The sequence below is a fragment of the Miscanthus floridulus genome, chromosome 3 (assembly GCF_019320115.1).
Source record: "Miscanthus floridulus cultivar M001 chromosome 3, ASM1932011v1, whole genome shotgun sequence".
Lineage (NCBI taxonomy): Eukaryota > Viridiplantae > Streptophyta > Magnoliopsida > Poales > Poaceae > Miscanthus > Miscanthus floridulus.
The window spans coordinates 73,082,657-73,095,128 of record NC_089582.1 but is presented as its reverse complement, the minus strand read 5'-3'; the positions used below and the strand labels follow the sequence as shown (position 1 = coordinate 73,095,128).

The window sequence follows — 12,472 nt, the reverse complement described above, 5'->3', positions numbered from 1 at the left end:
GTGATCAACCTGAAAATCCACCTCTCCTCCAACCTGTCAGTGCACCTCTACTAGAAAATGATGGAAATGACAACTTTCGCTTGTGTCACAGTTCATTTATACTTGTAATAGCAGTAGTTATTGCCTTGCTAGTAGGTTTTTTCATTTGGAAATTAATGTAATATCTGATGCCAACTAGTGGGTGGTAATGTTACCACTACATGCAAGAGGTGACTACAACTTGTTGTATGCAGCCAACCAAACAATGATCCATGCATGGGCTTTTTAAATCTGCAAACACATGCATGCAACCAAACACTGTCTCAACCTAGCCTGGTTCCACAGATGCATGCAACCAAACAACCCTTGTTGCATGCATCTGGCCTGGGCAAATGCAGCCTAGCTAGGCTGGGAAGGGTACCAAACACGCCCATAGCCTCGCTCAAAATCCTCACTCGGTAAGATAACGAAGTGCCAAGTAAAGAAACCAAACACACCCTTAAATATTAAGTACTAGAATTTGTGTCAGTCAAAATTTTTCAAGTTTGACTAACTTTATAGCAAAGAGTAGCAACATCTATGACATAAATGACCACATTATGAAAAATATATTTTATGGTACATCTACGATACTAGTTTGATATCATAAATCTTGATATTTTTTTTATAAATTTGGTCAAAGTTTAAATTTTTTGACTTAAGACAAGCTGAAAATCTATTTATTCAGGGATAGAGATAATAATTCTTACATTTAAATAATCCTTACAGACTAGCACTACGAAATTTAAAGTTGATACACAATCAGCTCTTCCGACAAAGCTCTAAACTTGACCAAGACCAAAATTTTCACTTTACACTCAGGTGAATAAAGACAGGAGGATCTCCTCAAAAGAAAAGGATAAATTGACAGAGAAAACAAGCATGGATTTTAGCAGCAGAAAGTAGAAACCATCCTTCTCTGTCCTCCCTCTCTAGTAGAAAACAAAAGGCGAGAAAGCCCCTAGCACCACAGGTGGGGCCCTGGCAGCCCCAGCAATGTTGGACCCACCAACCCAGGCCTGGAGGCCCCTCCCGTTCAACCTCCCAAGCTCACTATAAATTGACGCGTTCTCCCACGCCATCCGGCTCAAGCTCAGGCCGAGGCAGCAGCAGCCAGCATCGCAATCCCAGTCGTCGGAGCACTCGCAATTTCCCGTGTACAGCTGCCTACCCTCACCTCCCGCTACACCCACGCGCCCACCTACCCAAAAGAACCGCGCGGCCTCCCTCCGCGGCGCCACCACCTCGTCGGACTAGCACAAGCACATCGATCGGCGGCTAACCCCCAGCACCGCGGCGGCGATGGCAATGGACGCGGCTGTGGCCGAGAAGAGCGGCGGCAGAGCCGGAGCGACCGGGGTCGCGGCTGCCGCGCAGGCAGGGATGAACGGCGGCGAGAGGCGGTCCCGATTCCAGCGCATCTGCGTGTACTGCGGCAGCGCCAAGGGCCGGAAGGCCAGCTACCAGGACGCCGCCGTCGAGCTCGGCAAGGAGCTGGTACGTCACGCTGCCCCTCCACCCTCTCCCTCACCTAAAAAAATCCCGCCTTTACGGTCAAAAAATCCAATCTTTTCGTGGGGGTGAATCACCGCCGCCCGGTCTGGTCCCAGATCAAAATCCCGCGCCTTGTTGCTGCCATCTTGTTTGCTTCGCTCCACTCGATTGCGCCTCTGCGGCAGGCCGGACGCGTGTGCTGCTGCTGCGGCGAGAACTGCGGCCGTGGCGCACGCCGCGCGTCCCGTCCTTAGGTGATCATGCACCCGCGCTCTGCACGGCTCACGGCTGGGACGCGGCGAGCCTTGCTCGGCTGCTCGCCATCGGGGGAGCCGAAAGGCGCCGCGAGTCTTTGCCGTTTTGGGCGGTGGTCTCGTAGTTGAACGGTCGTCCTCGTCCCAGACGATAATAATGAAATGGATGGTGCTGGGCTGCGGCGCGCGGTGACCTCATTTGCCTCCGCGGATGAACAATCTTTGCTTGCTTGGCGCACCAAAATCCAAATTCTGTAGCAAAAATATCGTTTTTTGTTTTTTTCTGCATTTCTACATGTTTTCGCTATTGATGAGTGAATTGCTCGATTTTCCTGGTGCCAGGTGGAGAGGGGCATAGACCTGGTCTACGGGGGAGGTTCCATCGGCCTCATGGGGCTGGTCTCTCATGCAGTTCATGATGGAGGGCGCCATGTGATTGGGTGAGCATCCTAACCCCTTCCTTCCCTCTCTATCTCTAGACTAGACAAGTTGTGCTGCTGCCTGCTGTGTGCGTGCCAGCCGCTCGCTCTCCTTGATGAGAAGCGCTCCTGCTCCTGCTCCTGGTCCTGGTTGGCTGCTGCTGCTGTGAGTGCATGCTTCCTGTGCCTTCTTGCACCAAAATGGTAGCTTTTGATTGCCACAGCCGTGGCTCTGCCCCCCGGGTATGCCGTTGAGACGTGAGTCTCTTGCTGCATCATTTCAGCAGGAGCCACTTTGAATTTAACTGGGTTGGGCTTCATCACAGGGGTGGAATGGAAATGCCTTTTGGCCTGGTTTTCCAAAAGGCCACTCTGCTGCATGCTCCAAATGTGTATCGAATTGCAAGTTGCAACATTAAAGGGGGCTAATGCTCTCCTCTTCTCCTGTTTGCCTTAATAATTGTGCAGTTCCTAGTCTGCTTCTCTCTAGAGGGCCTGAGGCTCTTGCTGTGGCGTGCCTAGCCTGAGCTAGCCCTGGCTTCCCAGTTTCCTGCAATGGGAAAGGCCATGGTCTGGTGTTTTCACCTGCTCGACTGCTTATGCTACAAATAAACTGACGTGCCTTTCTGTTTCCCCTCTTTTCTTGACTGCAGGGTCATCCCAAAATCCTTGATGCCCAGAGAGGTGAGCCTCTTCTACGTCCTGGAGACTTTGCATGCATTGATTGCTGCTGCTGTCTTTGGAATGCATGTCTGGCTGCCTTCGTGATGCCTGTAGTCGCACGGCTTGCATCTGAGTGAACAATAAGTAGACACCAAGCACCAATAAATAACAAGGGGACCCTTTGTGTAGGGAGACATGATGCATTTATATCGATCATATGAATCTAATGCTCCTTACCAAAAAAAACATCGTGTGCTGTACTTCAATAGGATTCAGGCTTTATGATTTTACCGGTCTGCTACTGTACTGATCTTGCTTGCTATCAAGTTTTTACTGCATTGCATTGCATGTTGTGTGATTGTCTTGTGTTCTTTACTTGTTGCAATGCACTTGTACTTTCTTATGCTGAAAGTAGATTTGGTCCTGGTCCGCCCTTGACTAGTGCTTCTATGTGCAACTAGGCAGTTCTATTTTGTAATAGTTTAAGATAAGAAGGATGAGGTCATGTGGTACTGCATTTCTAATTTCAGTAGAGCATTTTTAAGTATCCATCTTTAAAAGGTCGTAAGATTGATGCTTATATTCTTAATTTCTTCTTCGGCAGGTAACTGGTGAGCCTGTTGGGGAAGTAAGGGCGGTCTCCGGCATGCATGAGAGGAAGGCTGAGATGGCTCGCTTTGCTGACGCCTTCATAGCATTGCCTGGTATGGCTGGTTTATTCAGTACAGTACTGGTACACAACAGTTTTCTTGCGGATTTGATTGATGGTCATAGGATTCCAAATTTGACACGCTCTCTTGGCGTTACATTACAGGCGGCTATGGAACTCTGGAAGAGCTGCTTGAGGTCATCACCTGGGCGCAACTAGGAATCCATAAGAAGCCGGTAACAACTCATCCTGATACCTTGTTGGATCCAAAACCAAAACTTACTCCCAATTAAGCGGCATGTGCGGCACAGAATTCTTTTTGTCCTAGCAATTCTGTAATAATCCACTAGTTTATCACAAAGTCGTTAGACTAGAGATACTGCGATCTTTTTCTGCAAACGACTTGCCTTGATCATGGCTTCGTGGCGCATGGTGTGCCCATGTGATAGCTGGGGTTTTGGATGGCCAGAGGCAAACCATTGCATTATTAGTCTAGTTTATTTAGTTCGCTTAATGCCCACAGGTGTTTTAATTGGAACTTAGTTGGGGGAGCATGAGATCCGCGCCGCTTTGTCCACTTAATACCTCATGAATATTTTGACGAAACTGACAGAGAGATTCTGGTGGATCTTGTACTGGTCAAACTTCTCATTTCAAAGGGAATGTGCAGTTGGCAACCTCTCTAAACAATTGCTCCGCATTGGTGAGCCGCCCACAAATGATAGACAGATGAAAGATTTCAACAATCGATCCCCATTGTTATCGACTTTACTTAGTCAGCTGTTTTACTATTATTGGAGCCTGATGGCCCCACCGAATTGCTAAAATATGCTGCAGTATTATATTAACAGGATTATTGGCCCTACGCGAATCCTATCTGCGAGGAATAGGCTGCAATCATCACTAGCTTGGAATTTGATAACCTGCTAATCTCTGCATGTTAGCTTCTTTTCTCACTCTCTATATAGTCGTGTGTCTAATTAACCGAGTGTAAATATTCACCTGCAGGTTGGGCTTCTGAACGTGGATGGGTTCTACGACCCGTTGCTATCCTTCATCGACATGGCTGTGAACGAAGGGTTCATCAAGGAGGACGCTCGGTGCATCATCATCTCAGCTCCTACGGCGAAGGAGCTTGTTCTGAAGCTTGAGGTGAGATTCCGATTCCTAAGTGATTGCTCTCCAAGTAGGGGATGCCTATTTTGACTGACCGATCGAACCATTTGATTGACAGTTTCTCACACTCACGCCTTGCGCACGTGTGATTCTCGCAGGAGTATGTTCCGGAGTACGAGGTCGGTTTGGTGTGGGAGGATCAGATGCCGGCTGCTGCCGCTGCGCACGGGTTCGCCCCAGAGCTGGAGCCCGGGATCGCCTCCTCCTGATCATCAGGACGTCGGCTGGCCTACCCCTAACCAGATTCTGACCGACGGCCGGCCCAAAGTAGTAGGCATCTTCTATCTAGTATAATAATCTAACAAAGAAGATTGGGACGTTGTCTAGCTCTAGCTCAGATCAGCCTGTCAATTTGTTCTTTTGGGATGGATGACAGTGTCTACTTAGTAGCATCATTAGCCGCAGTGCAGTGCAGTGGATCTCTGTGTCTGTCATTGCTGCTCTCTTTTGGTTTTTGCTCCTAGAAGTAGTAGGAAGGATGGAAGGCATGGTATGTATATTCCCCCGGTATGTGGCGATTGATAGTTTCGCTCGCAGCCTCGCATGTGTGATGGATCATGGAGAAACAAAACTAGTGCAATGCAAGCGATTCATTTCTAATTTAACCAGAGTCTGATGCTGTGCTTGTCCCGCTGTGTGTGTAGACAAGGCTTGCTCTTGTTGGCCTTTTGGGCTTTTTATTTACTGGGTGCTGGGTGGGGTTTGCGGTTCCGTCGTCGCTGTCCGGGGCGGGCGACGGATGGGATTGGAATCCGCCCGTGCGTCCGGCGGGCGCGGGGCTGTCGGCAGCGCCGCGGGGGGCAGCAGGACAGCCGGTGGGTCTCGCGGCGGCGACCGGAGTGGCGCCTGTCGCGAGCTTTCGGTTGGTGCTCTTTTCTCTCGAAAGCGAGCGAGCTTTGACATTGGTGATCAGGTGTTCCCCGACACTAGGGAGGGTAGCCATCGAGACAGAAAATCATGACACGACTTTGCATCTCGTCAAGTGGGCCCGGACATCTTCGTGACAATCAGCAGAGTTAGTTAGGGCGGGTACTTTAGGTAAGTGAGGGTGGGATCGAATCCCATCACACACAGGTAGCGTACGGATCTCATTTCTTTTCTTGCCGATCCCGTTGCTTGCGAGTATGACGCACGCACACGCGCAGTGAGTGATGCAGCAGAATATCACTGTTGCACCACACACCACACGGGACTGCCCGACCGAGTGCTGCTCTGATGGTATGTACAAAGCGTGCTATAGCCTGTGAATCTATTGATAATAAGTGGTAAACACGTGAGTTCACGGGAGTTGTTCATGTCACATCGAACGTTCGATGTCAATTAAAAGGACTAAACATGAGGTAGTTATAAAACTAATTACATAATCCAGGACTAATTCACATGAACGAATTTATTAAACATAATTAATCCATGTTTACCATAAGTTCACTGAAGTACCACATTCGCTAATCGTGGACTAATTAGGCCTAATAGATCCGTCTCGCGAATTAGTCACGGCTTATGCAATGAGTTATGTAATTAATCTATATTTAATACTTCTAATTAGTATCTAAACATCACATTTAATCACGAGGCGCCATCTTCGCAGGAATCGATGTCATCAATTATCATTAGTCTTCTCGTGGATGTGAAAGCGAAGGAAAGGAAAGGAAAGGAAAGGAAAGAATGCAGCAGTTTCCTCGAGGGGGCCACAGCCACAGCGTCACACGTGTGTTTGTTTAGGAGGCGAACAAGAACAATGCTATGCTTCACCCAAGTCTTGACGTTCAGCATAGAATAACATTCCAGTGACGACGGCTCGCTTGATGCTCTTTCTTTCCGGCCGTGGACGGTTTCAGGCCGTTTTCTGGTCCCGTTTCCCCTCCGCTTACCGCCCCGTTCGTTTGGCTTATAAGCCGTATTTTTTCAGTCAACGAATAGTATTTTTCTTTCACAACAAATCAGTCAACCGTACTTTTAACCAAGCGAACAGGGCGTTCATTCATCTGCATATGGTTTTGTCAAATAATTACTGCGTCTCTTCCCATCTTACCGACGACAGGACAGGACAGGACAGGACAGGCTCCATGTATTGTAGACGGATTCATTCCGACACCTGCATGTATTACCGGCTGCCCAGTGATTCGTCGGTAATAGACGACCGGTAGACTATGCAAGTTTTCCAATCAAAGTCTACCAGTATCCATTTTCTTTTCTGTTCTTTCTCTTTCTTTGGTTCTGTTTTACGGTTGCTTTGGTACCACCGTGCCAAAGAGTATGCGTAGTTGGTATCGGATAAATACTTAATTGACCGGAAATTGGCATGCTTTGAAGTGATCAGTATATGCATTTTTGACTAGATGACTTGAGCTGGTAGCTTACTTGCTTGATATTTGCATTGACGCATGCCTAATGCTTTACTTTACCCAATTCAAATGATCATACAAGGTAAGCTAAGCTGCCGCGTTGCACGGGTAAGGTAAAAGGGTCAATGCTAATCTATTGTCCCCTTGGAGACCAGCCGGGAAAGGGCAACAGCAAAGGTCCGAAACCGATGCCATCATCATGCAGTATACTACCATCTAAACAGGCTGACCCTGCAGGGTGCAGGCCAACAAATGCACGACACGACACGCTTCTTTCTCAAGGCTGCTCACATTTTGAATGATAGCAGACGCTGACATACAGAAGCACATTTTGACAAGAGAGGGACATTGTAATGGCAAAATGTCAACACAATTATGAATGGCTTCAGGCGAGTAGGTACAACACATCTTCATTACCTCACAAAAGAAAGTAGCGTACATTGTCATGAGGCCATGTTTTGCGTGTATAGGAGAAAGCAGAGCAAAATTGTCCCTGCCTGGTTTGATCATCAAAATCCCTCAACAATGCTATAGGAGTTACAACACTTATTTGTCGCTACTCTGGAGGAAGGGGATAGCTATGCCTGAGTTTTCACTCAAATGGAATGGGCGTGCCCTGCTTTTTGTTGACAATGGCCATGGCCAAGTACCTGGTGCCCATTCCAATTGGTGTCTGGTCCTCAGGGCCTTCCCAGAATGGGGCTTCCCCGTCTCCAACTAGTCGCCAGTAGCCCGTTCGCAATGATTCAGCCTGCTCCTCGGTGCAATTCTGCAGGAGAGCTTCTACCCTGAAGTTGATGCCAAGAGAACCCAAGAACTGGGATTGAGTCATTGGCCCATGGACTGAGATGTCATCTGCACAAGTTATGAGGTAGTCTCATGTAAGAACTGGTAATGTTACCAACAAAACTATAGCCACGAGTTAATAACGCCAGTGCAGACCTGAAGCTTCCTCAGCAGAGTGCTTGATTGAAGCAAAATCAACATAGGCACTCAAATCAGCAGAGCCAGGATCATCTAATATGTCGACAAACTTGTGTTTACGGATGGCCTGCATTTATTATAGTTTACTTAGTGCCCAACACATTCATCCAGGACAATAGCTATTTGCTATCATACAAGACATGTCAACAAAAAAAAAAAAAATATCCATAAGGCTAGCTCTCTGTGTGTCGAATAATGCATAAGATCAGGACCTTGAATTTAGGTATTACTGTTTTGCGGTCTAAAAGAAGCAGCGTTTATGAATCAAAAGTCCCCAAAGCACAACTTTGAGCACTTACTAATGCCCTATATTTACACAATCTAGTAAAATCACAATATTGTCTTGAAATATCATTTTCCATGTACCCACAGTAAGTATTGTAAAATATTCAGAACATCAGCAATTTTTTTTTTGATTGTGAGAGCATGTGCCTACGAAATCAACAAAGACTAGCTACTAGGCTTCAAGAATTTATGTTACAGTAGTACTAAACAGGCAACATTTTGAGTTTACTTTAGATACAGTGAAGTGATTTAAAATCCAAACCTGGAGACTATCAGATACTATTCCGTTTTTTCCATAGTCAATAATAAGAGCACCTCCGCCATCCGAACTAATTCTATCTGCAATTTGTTCAGTAAGCTCCATCGCTTTGGGGCAGACTTCAATATGCTCAATCTTCTCAAGCTCCTCAGAGCTAGCCCAACCACAACGCTTGGCGATGTAAATTAAAGAGGGTGTGGGATGGGGAGATAGAACAAACCGAAACCTGCTGCAAAGTAAGCATTACACATTTCCTTACGGTTAAAAGTACATAAATGTAACTTGTAAAGCTTACGAGGAATCTTCTGCAAGATCCACCATCTTTTCGCACCAGCCACGTGATGCTTTCTGCAAAAAGAGAGAGAAGGATTGTTCAGCGCAATGACTATAAACTCAGTTGGTGAATGGATAAGCACAACAAGAACTTGTGGTAATTAATCATGGGAACAAACCTGAAACTGATGGATCGGTAAGGCATCATAGAATTCATGTGCAATGATTATGGTTGGTGCTGCATATAAGATAGTTACAAATATGAGAAACATAAAAGCCCCCAATCAAGAAGTTTAAAAGAAACAAAGTTGACACTTGACAAAAGGCAAATGTACGAACTTAAACAGTTTCAAAATGGAAAACTGTCTGCTACTTGATACAAAGGGCTTAGACCATCAGCAGGTTGAACAATTATTCATATTCCATGCATGAAGTAACTAAACTAGTTGATCAGCAATGGCAAGGTAGATGCTTTAGACCAGTGATAAGGTGTACCAACACTTGCATTCAAATCTCAATTTTGCGTTTACCTACGACTATAAGAGTGGGTTAAGTTTACTCCCATCAAAACTGAATTTGTTAACAGTAAGTTGAGGCAAATAGCTGTTATTGTTGGTAGTCCTTAGAAAAGTAAACTGCAGTTTCATAAACCAATACTGCTGCTCCTTGTCATATACGATGGCAGATTCCATACCCCAATAAAATAGGTGTGGGTGTCCGCGCATGTTTGAATTACTCCCTCCATTCCCAACTAAATCAATTCCTAGAATCCATGCAAGTCAAACTATCTTAAGTTTGACTAAGTTTATAGGAAACAGTAACAACATGTATGACATAAAATAAGCACATTATGAAAATATATTCTATGGTATATCTAATGATACTAATTTGATATCATAAATCTTGACAAATTTTTCTAGAAATTCGGTCAGAGTTTAAAAGTTTGACTTAAGACAACTCTAGAAATCTATTTATTCAGGGACAGAGGGAGTACCTACCTGGGATTTTTCATATTAACTATAGCTAGGGAATTGACTGACTCTGATTAAATAAGCAGATCCTAAAATTGTCACTAATCTCATTTGGTAAATGGCCTCGAATTTTTCACCCAATATACCATTAAGATGAATGGTGTAAAAGTCAATTATACAAGTGTTTATGACAATACCAACTTCTATAGAGATCATTAATTCAAATCCAAAAGGTTGAAGGTGAAAGATCCAATTCAAAATGAAAAGAGCCTCATACATCCTGAGGGAACCTGTTCGAGGGAGGCATGCCAACAAACGGGGGCTCCACAAAGCTTGCTAACTGTTCTCTTGCCATCATCAACATGTTCATCTTCACATTTCAGAGTATTATACTGGAGTTTCTGCAATGTGGGGCTGCACTCGACTAAGTTAATGCTGAGTGCCTTGGTGAAGTTAACAAACTTTGCTGAGCCCTGTTGAAATAAGGCAACCATTAAGAAGTAAGAACAACACAATGAAACTTCAATACATGATAGACGCTAGCAATAAAACATACCCTAAGTAAATCAGCCAAGAGTGTTCCTCGTCCTGGGCCAAGCTCGATCAGATTCACCTTCGCTGGCTTTCCCATTTGCTCCCAGAGGCACATTGCCCATACACCAATCATCTGTACCATAGCAGCACAGTCCATCCATGAATCTCATTAATTCCTTTTTGGTTTGGAAAAAAAAAACAGCACAGCTTATGCTTGCAACATTATTACCTGAACACACAGTTCATTACTGGATCGTAATTAAGTAACTAAATACAGCACAGTGCAATGTTCTTCACAACAGTGTTGACAAAGCAATTGATTAGTGAGCACCAGTTTTACCTCTCCAAACATCTGGCTGACCTCCGGCGAGGTGATGAAATCCCCTGATTCCCCAAACACATCACGGTTGATATAGAATCCTGACTGTGGGTTCGTCAGCACCTCCTCCATGTATTCGGCTATGCTGATTGGCCCACTCCGAAACTAACGCCACCACAATCACATCGAAATTGGCAATTAACATTTCCCCAATGCGAGCAACAGAGACTAACATAGAAACAGAAGCTGGCACCTTTATGATGCTCTTGATGTGCTTGACGAGCTCGGAGTCCGACGACGACTCGTGCGAGTGCTCTGCCGCATTTTGACACAACACCTACTATCAGATAATCAGAAACCCCAAACCCAGACACCAGTGCTCGTGAAAGAGAAGAGGCGGACGGAGCGGACCTGGAGGGTTGTAGAGGCCGGAGCGGTCGACGGAGATGCTGAGAAGAGCGCCTGCATCACCGTTGGAAATCTTGGGGAGCTCTCTGTCCTCCGCCTCCTCGTCTTGGCCGGCAGCTGAAGACGAAGAAGGCGGCGAGGAAGAGGTGGTCGGGGCAGACAAGAAGCGGGCGTGGAGGAAGGGGGCGATGGGAGGAGGGAGGCGCCGGTGAGTCGTGTTTCCGCAGCCACCGCCCAAGACGCGAGGGGCGAGGCGGCGGAGGAGGGCGGCGGAGCCACGAAGCATCTCGACGGCGACGAGAGAGAGAGAGAGAGAGAGAGAGAGAGAGAGAGAGAATTGAATGTGTGAACGGATTGGGCCGGAGCGGGAGGAGAAGGATGCGTGGGTTTCGCTAGGGCCAGTTCCACGGTCCAATTGGCCTGGCCCAGAGAGAATTTGCACATCGAGGGTTTTAAGATTCTCAGCTGCAGTAAAAATTGAGCTTGAACGTGCTAAGAGCATACCCTAATTCTTTTTTTTTTTGCGATTACACATTACAACGCATGCACGCACACTCACTCGTATAAACGCACGCACATAAACCTTACCCCTATGAATATATAAATCCTCAAAAAATATTATGTAGCAAAAAACATATAATTAGTTTCGACCAATATATCTTGAATTTATATGAAAATTTAGGAAGATTAACTAAGTCAATCGGAGTTTGATGTGTCAGATATGAATTTTAGAAGGTGGGTTATTTGTTTAACTAAAAATGGAACGTGGGTTTCAAATCTGGAGCAAGTCTGAAATTATTGGGTAGACTTGGGAGTTGGGACACAACCAGAGCCGGCCAGCTTCGCCGGGAAAAGAGGAGAGAGCTAGGCCTAGACGGATTTTATTAGGAGTATCCGGGAAGGGAGCATGGGCACTTATTGACATATTGTTCAGGAAATTAGAGCTAGATCATGCGAGTTCATTTTTGTTGAGTTTGTTCACGAAGGGAGGCAATCAAATTTTGATGCCCACGTCTTAGCAAGAAGTAGTGTCTATGATGAACTTTGTAGACATGTTTGGTTTACATCTCCGTCGAATGGCGTTTGCACTTCTTATGGAGCTTGAAATGATCTAACAATGCCTAGAGGGGTGGGGGTGGGGGGGGGGGGTGAATAGGTGTATCTAAAAATTAATTGCAAATGTTAAGTTCAAATTTGTCAGTCAATGTCGGAAGTCCCGACGTTTGGGTTGGAACTCCCGACGTCGTCAGAAGTTCCGGCACAAACGTCAGCAGTCCCGACGCCTATGTGAACTACAAAAGCAGTGCCAAATTTAACTTTGCGGATAAATAATCTTACAACCCCACTTCCTAGTGGTTTGGTAAAGATGTTGGGTCACTCCCTTGACGTCGTAATGCCTCCAAACCATAGATCGAGTCCAA

General features: G+C 46.0%; 2 protein-coding genes across 5 annotated transcripts; one reads left to right on the top strand and one right to left on the bottom strand.

Moving 5' to 3' along the window:
- Positions 1-1,102: 1,102 nt before the first annotated feature.
- LOC136541783 (cytokinin riboside 5'-monophosphate phosphoribohydrolase LOG) lies at positions 1,103-5,278 on the top strand. 2 transcript variants are annotated; one of them, XM_066533878.1, is made up of 7 exons: positions 1,103-1,515; positions 2,109-2,206; positions 2,839-2,869; positions 3,453-3,552; positions 3,663-3,733; positions 4,506-4,649; positions 4,732-5,278. In XM_066533878.1, exons 1-7 carry the CDS (start codon positions 1,321-1,323, stop codon positions 4,921-4,923), a joined length of 831 nt encoding a protein of 276 aa, XP_066389975.1. In that variant the 5' UTR covers positions 1,103-1,320; the 3' UTR covers positions 4,924-5,278. The 2 variants fall into 2 exon arrangements, with proteins under 2 accessions (XP_066389975.1, XP_066389976.1); XM_066533879.1 differs by having other exon boundaries at positions 1,105-1,515; positions 4,772-5,278.
- Positions 5,279-7,412: 2,134 nt separating this feature from the next.
- LOC136545957 (uncharacterized) lies at positions 7,413-11,468 on the bottom strand. 3 transcript variants are annotated; one of them, XM_066537920.1, is made up of 10 exons: positions 11,055-11,468; positions 10,897-10,958; positions 10,665-10,808; positions 10,347-10,457; positions 10,068-10,263; positions 8,999-9,057; positions 8,842-8,894; positions 8,550-8,775; positions 7,961-8,069; positions 7,413-7,873 (listed from the first exon to the last, which is right to left on the bottom strand). In XM_066537920.1, exons 1-10 carry the CDS (start codon positions 11,335-11,337, stop codon positions 7,611-7,613), a joined length of 1,506 nt encoding a protein of 501 aa, XP_066394017.1. In that variant the 5' UTR covers positions 11,338-11,468; the 3' UTR covers positions 7,413-7,610. The 3 variants fall into 3 exon arrangements, with proteins under 3 accessions (XP_066394017.1, XP_066394018.1, XP_066394019.1); XM_066537921.1 differs by having other exon boundaries at positions 8,550-8,772; positions 11,055-11,467; XM_066537922.1 differs by having other exon boundaries at positions 10,897-10,980; positions 11,055-11,250.
- Positions 11,469-12,472: the final 1,004 nt, after the last annotated feature.

Coding starts and splice junctions, on each gene's coding strand:
- LOC136541783 (XM_066533878.1), top strand. CDS start 1,321: ATGGCAATGGACGCGGCTGTGGCCGAGAAGAGCGGCGGCAGAGCCGGA. Junction 2,870..3,452: donor AATCCTTGATGCCCAGAGAG/GTGAGCCTCTTC, acceptor CTTCTTCGGCAG/GTAACTGGTGAGCCTGTTGG. Junction 4,650..4,731: donor AGCTTGTTCTGAAGCTTGAG/GTGAGATTCCGA, acceptor TTTGATTGACAG/TTTCTCACACTCACGCCTTG.
- LOC136545957 (XM_066537920.1), bottom strand. CDS start 11,337: ATGCTTCGTGGCTCCGCCGCCCTCCTCCGCCGCCTCGCCCCTCGCGTC. Junction 8,895..8,998: donor TACCGATCCATCAGTTTCAG/GTTTGTTCCCAT, acceptor CTCTTTTTGCAG/AAAGCATCACGTGGCTGGTG. Junction 8,776..8,841: donor GATCTTGCAGAAGATTCCTC/GTAAGCTTTACA, acceptor CTTACTTTGCAG/CAGGTTTCGGTTTGTTCTAT.